General features: G+C 34.8%; 1 protein-coding gene across 1 annotated transcript; it reads left to right on the top strand.

The window, feature by feature from the left end:
• Window positions 1–235: 235 nt before the first annotated feature.
• Window positions 236–2,172, top strand: LOC140805401 (uncharacterized). The gene is made up of 2 exons (XM_073161673.1): window positions 236–343; window positions 865–2,172. The coding sequence occupies exons 1-2, from the start codon at window positions 236–238 to the stop codon at window positions 2,170–2,172; spliced, it is 1,416 nt and encodes a 471-aa protein (XP_073017774.1).
• Window positions 2,173–5,728: the final 3,556 nt, after the last annotated feature.

The following is a 5,728-nucleotide window of genomic DNA, read 5'->3' as shown; positions in this document are numbered from 1 at the left end:
TTACCACCGAAAACAGCCCTTAGAAATCACCCAAGTGGCAGCCCCTTGCAACCATGCAAATAAACGTGAGGTTCATGCAAGAAACATCCGAATTTTCATGTCAAAATTTGAATAAATGAACCCACATCATAGATCGAGAGATTTCCATGCACTGACACACATTTTTACATAATAATGGCGTGAATGATACAAAAAGGAGAATACATGCGTGCCTGAATAAATATTTGATGTACAAATGCTCGAAGGGACACGAGGCGGTGAGGAAACACTCGATCTTGGAGGAAAAAGGAAGCACCGAATTCTTGCTGCTGATATTCACGAAAGAGAAGGCCAATTGGAGGAGGTGGGCGGCTGATGGAGGATTTGTTTTGGTTAAGAAGTGGTTTAGGTTAAATAATATAATATAAAAATGGTACAAACCAACTAATGGGTCCTTAAATTTATTTTAAAGGTTTAAAAAGATATTTAAGCCTAACAAACGACTTAAAAGTAAGCTCACTAAATCCAAACACACTCTCGTAAAATATTTCGTGTTGATAAAATTTTGAAAATATTAGTCGAACCCTTAAAAAGTCTCTCGATTCAATAAAATTTGTGTACCGTTAAAAATAAAAATCCAGCGGGTAAAATATTCAATAAAAATCCCATTTGTGAAAAGTACCCTTTAAAACACCTTAACTTCATTTATAAAAATAAGTCGTGTAATTAAAATAATTTTTCAGAAAATTCTCCCGTCTACGATCCTCGTTCGAACGTGAAATGCACCTAGAAGCCCTAATGAATGAATCTCTAAAATGTATGGATTAAATTCTACCATGCATGAATTATGCATAAAATGCATAAAAATAAGGGCTTTGTTGGCAGGTGGGAGATGGAACAAAGATTGATATAAAGGAGGACAGATGGATACCGAGGCTAGGGGGAAAAGTCGCTTTATCTCGGGCACATGACAATCGAATGATGGTCAAGGACCTTATAGAAAATGGGAGATGGCGGGAATCACAGATTCGAGAACTATTCTCACACCACTTAGTGGATGACATCCTAGCCATCCCTATTGCCACGTCTCAGAGTGAAGTTCACCGTTTCTGGTTTTATGATCCAAGAGGAAAGTACACAGTTCGGGATGGGTACAGGGTAGCTACAAGGTTTTATGATCCGCCAGAATCTAGCTCGACCTCGCCTATGGAAGACTGGTGGAAATTCCTCTGGGCTCTTTCGATCCCTCCGAAAGTCCGGATATTCTGCTGGAGAGCGGTTCTGGATATAATACCCACAGAACAAAATCTTTTAGCGCATCATGTTCCATCCTCAGGTAATTGCCCGCTATGTCATTACTCTTGTGATTCGTCTAGTCATGCATTATTCATGTGCCCTTTAATAAAATCTTGCTGGAATGGGACGAGCTTCTGGCCAACTTTGAAAAGGGTTGGACATCTGAGTACCATTGATATTTTCTTACGGATGAAAGCGAACCTCAGTAAGATCGACTTTGAGAGGTTTGTGGTGCGAGCTTGGGCAACATGGAATGAAAGACTAAGCCTGGTACATAAGAAAAAGGATTTTGTTGGAGGAACTAATAGTGATTGGAGTGAGATCTTTCTTACTGATTTCCATATTGCTCGGAAATCTTTATATCCTGCAGCCGGAGAAAACAAGTGCCTCTCTCCTGCGACTTGGATGGTGCCACCCGAAGATAAACTTAGATTGGATGTTGATGCTGCTTATAACGAGGGTTCTAATAGCTTTGGAGTTGGAGGGGTGGTTAGAAACCACGAGGGACAACCTGTGATGGCTTTTGGTAAGAATATTGACAAACCAACGTCTATTACATATGCTGAGCTTCTTGCTATTGAAGGTGGACTACAGATTTCTATTGAGCGAAACCTTCCTATTCATCAGATGACATCAGATTCTCTTCTAGCGGTGCAAGCAGTCACTAGCCTGGAAGAAAACTTCAGTTATGTAGGGTCCAAAGCTAAAGACATCAGAAATCTTATGGACTTCCATAGTATCACTCACTTGAGCCATGTGCGCCGATCAGCCAATGTAGTTGCACATTCTATTGCTGCTTTTGCTAGTTCATCTCCATCCCATTTTGTATGGGAGGTTGGAGATTTTCCTCTTTGGTTAATTCATCTTGTAACAAAAGACTTATTTACTTCTCAATAAAGTACAAGATCTTGACCTTCAAAAAAAAAAAAAAAAAAACTTTATTGAACTCAAGATATGTTAAAGCTTCAAGTCCAAGTATTGACATTCATGCAATTCGACTTAAGAGATCTTAGTAAAGCACTTAAAAGTTACCTTATCTCACCCCATAATAATATTAGGCTAATATCCTTGAATTGAATCTTTATCTTACGACACTAAACTTACGTAACTTATTATTTACAAGTGCATCCCGGATGTGAAATTGTTGTAAATCTTAAACCTCGAATAAAGTTAATCTATAAAAACTCAATTATACGACATCGACCTTCTACCTTACTAAGAACACTTCTAGCATCAATTACCTGCTTAAACTATCATCTTCCCAATTACAATTTAGTTGAGGCCTAAGACTATGGACTTCCTCATTGGAACAAGTGTCGCATTCTTATGTATCATTAATGCTTACTTAATTCTAGCATATAAACTTAATAAGTTAGCCCATGGAAGTATTAGACTAACTTAATAAATCAATTTCACTTATAACCCATAGAATTCTAGAATCTCCATATCAAGCTTTTAGATTTCTTACTTGATAAAAAAAAATCTTAATATTCATCAATTGATAGCTTATATTGAACACAACTAATTCTCTTTTGTTTGTATTTCACCCAAGATTTTCGTACGAACGAATATCCCATTAATTCGAAATTCAACTTACCTAATCCAAATAGCTTTGAATAAAATAATTCCAATGACTTCCAAAAATTTTCAAGACAAGGTGTTCACCTCACCTCTTACGTGCGTCTACCAATTAAACTAACGATCATCGTACCCAACTTTCCTAAAAAAATTTTAAATTCTCACAAGGTATAATTTTAACTGTTAAGATCATGACTAAAACTTGTGACACATCAAACTCATGTTTCCAAAAATTTACTAACTCAATGTTTATCCTTATAACTTAACTAACCGATCAAATTTACCTTAAATCGTCATCACTTTAAATTCTTAATTTGCCACAACATTATTTCACTAACGCTTAAATTTTCACGTCTAAGATTGATTTATCCTACAATGTCCTTGGTTACCATTCATTATAACATTATAACCCAAATATGTAAATATTCTATATTTCCTCCGAGCCTAAATAACCAAAAATTCCTACCATTTAAACCGTTCAATTCTCACTTAATACTAAATAAGTTTTCAAATTTCCTAAAATTGTAAAATTAATTATTACTTTCCTCGAATAATATCCAAATTTTTTTTTCCCTAAATCTCGAAAGTTCCACAATTACCCATTAGTCCTCAGTGTTCCCAATTTCATTTTATAGATTTCCCGTATCATAAGGTTCAATAGTCTTAAGTTTATTAAACCCAAAATTATTTCCCATAACACGTCGTACATTTCTATAAATACTTAAAATCCCAAGTGTTCCTCAAAAGTTCGCATTAAATCCTTAAAATTTTGAACTTGCAATCTGGCCCTTACAGTTCTCCAAATTTACATTTTGGCCCTAAAACTCTTCGAAATTTGCTTCATTGTCCCCATAAAATTTTCCATCTTTACCTCATTAAACTTTTAAATTCTCGAACTCAAAATTTAATCCCAAAATTTGGTAAATTCGAGAAGTCCCTTAGGATTTTTGTTTTGCACTTAGGTCCTCAAATTATTAGTTATTACAATTAGGTCCCTAAAATTCTCAATTCAAGCAATTCCATCCTTAAGTCTAATTAGGTAGAGCATGTATCCTAAATAAATTCTATGTTTTATACTTCCAAATCTCGTCGTAGTCTTCGAATCATTAATCCTTACATGGAATCCTCAAAAATTTAATTTAACTAGCAACCACGAACCATCATTAATTTTTTTACAAATTCTACAAGTCCCGAAAACATTCATAATTTTTAAGTTTAACTTATGGCCCATAAGTATAACATCAGTAATACTAACCCAAAAATTAATATAGTCAAATAATTTACGATCTCTCCTAATGTCCAATAGCAAAATTCTTATTCATGTCCGGTGGGGGTGGAGGTGCATTTCTCTCCTGCCTCTGATGCTCACCGTCCTCCTGGCGAGGCTCATCATCTTTCACGCGCTCAAGAATGCGTCTGGGAGGCATACCGTTCCATACATAACCCAAACGTAACCAACATGCATAATTCCATAATTTACTTTAAATAAACACTGAAATAATTAAAGAATTTGAATGTAAAACATTTCATGGAAGCATGCTGTCAAAATAATTCATGCTTTAAATAATATGCTGAAATGTAAAACTTACAGACCGAAGACGTGGCTTCGTGATCTTCTCGTGGTCAGTAGTAGTGTAACCCTTTACAAGAACATAGACTCTGATACCAACTGTAAAGGCCTAGAAATCCTTACTTGAAAATTTACGGAAAAACTAAAAATTTTCTTTTAAATAATTAAAAAGTCTCATTCATAGATAAACTGCCAAAAAATGTTAAATGTTTAAAATAGCAGCGGAAGAATTTTAATGTTTGCAAAATAATGACTTAAAAATAATTCAGCAACATAAAAACTTTGTTTGAATTAAAAATAATAAATGCTGAAATGAGGTCCTCGAGTTCCACTACTGCCGACTCGAGCTGGCTTACTGGTCCCCGCCCTCGGTCTTGACATCATCAGTGCCTACAACAATCAAGTCTAGTGAGTCTAAAGACTCAGCATGCATATATCGTAAATAACGAGTAAATAAATAATAAAGTCGCATGCAAGTGAAAATATCCTGTAATGATTTGTAACGTAAAATATCATTTCAATTGTAACGTCCCGAAAATTTGAAGGTTCAAGTAAACCACATGCATACAAGTTATTAAATTTCTTTGGTATTTTATTAAATTCTTTTAAAGCATGAAATGCATGTTTATTTTATTAATTTGTGTTTAATTGTATTCATGCATTTTATGCATAATTATTGCATGATAAGGGATTTATTTCATGAATTTTATCAGTTAATGCACTATGATTTTTAAGATGCATTTCACACTCGAACGAGGAACGGGGGCCGGAGAATTTTCAGGAAATTTATTTTAATACATGATTAATTTTTATAAATTAATATATGGTGTTTTAAGTGGATTTTTCAAATAGTGAAATTTTTTTACCGGGTATTCTTACCCGCATGACTTTATTTTTTACGGTACACGAATTTTATTGAACCGAAGGACTTTTTAATGGTTCGGCTAATAATTTCAAAATCTTTTCAACACGAAATATTTTTCAGGAGTGCGTTTTGATTTAATGGACCTACTTTTAATCTTGTTGGACTTAAAACCTATTTCAAACCCTTAATTATCATACTAGGCCCATTAATTATTTGATTAACTACCTAATTATTATAAAGTAAACCCTTAAACTCCCGTAACCCCCCACAGCCGATATACGTTCCTTTTCCCTTTCAGATTTTAGTGCCTTCGGTTTCAGAAAAATAACACCAGCTGAAGGCACGATTGTGGCTAGTTCTTGCAAAGAAACTCCCTCCGGCTTTCACCTCGAGTCCCTAGTGTTTGTGCATCGTTTCGGGCATGCTTTGTACCCTCTTTT

The sequence above is a fragment of the Primulina eburnea genome, chromosome 11 (genome assembly GCF_022965805.1).
Source record: "Primulina eburnea isolate SZY01 chromosome 11, ASM2296580v1, whole genome shotgun sequence".
NCBI classification, from domain to species: domain Eukaryota; kingdom Viridiplantae; phylum Streptophyta; class Magnoliopsida; order Lamiales; family Gesneriaceae; genus Primulina; species Primulina eburnea.
Note: the sequence above shows the minus strand (reverse complement) of the source record. Positions and strands in the feature narration are given on the sequence as shown.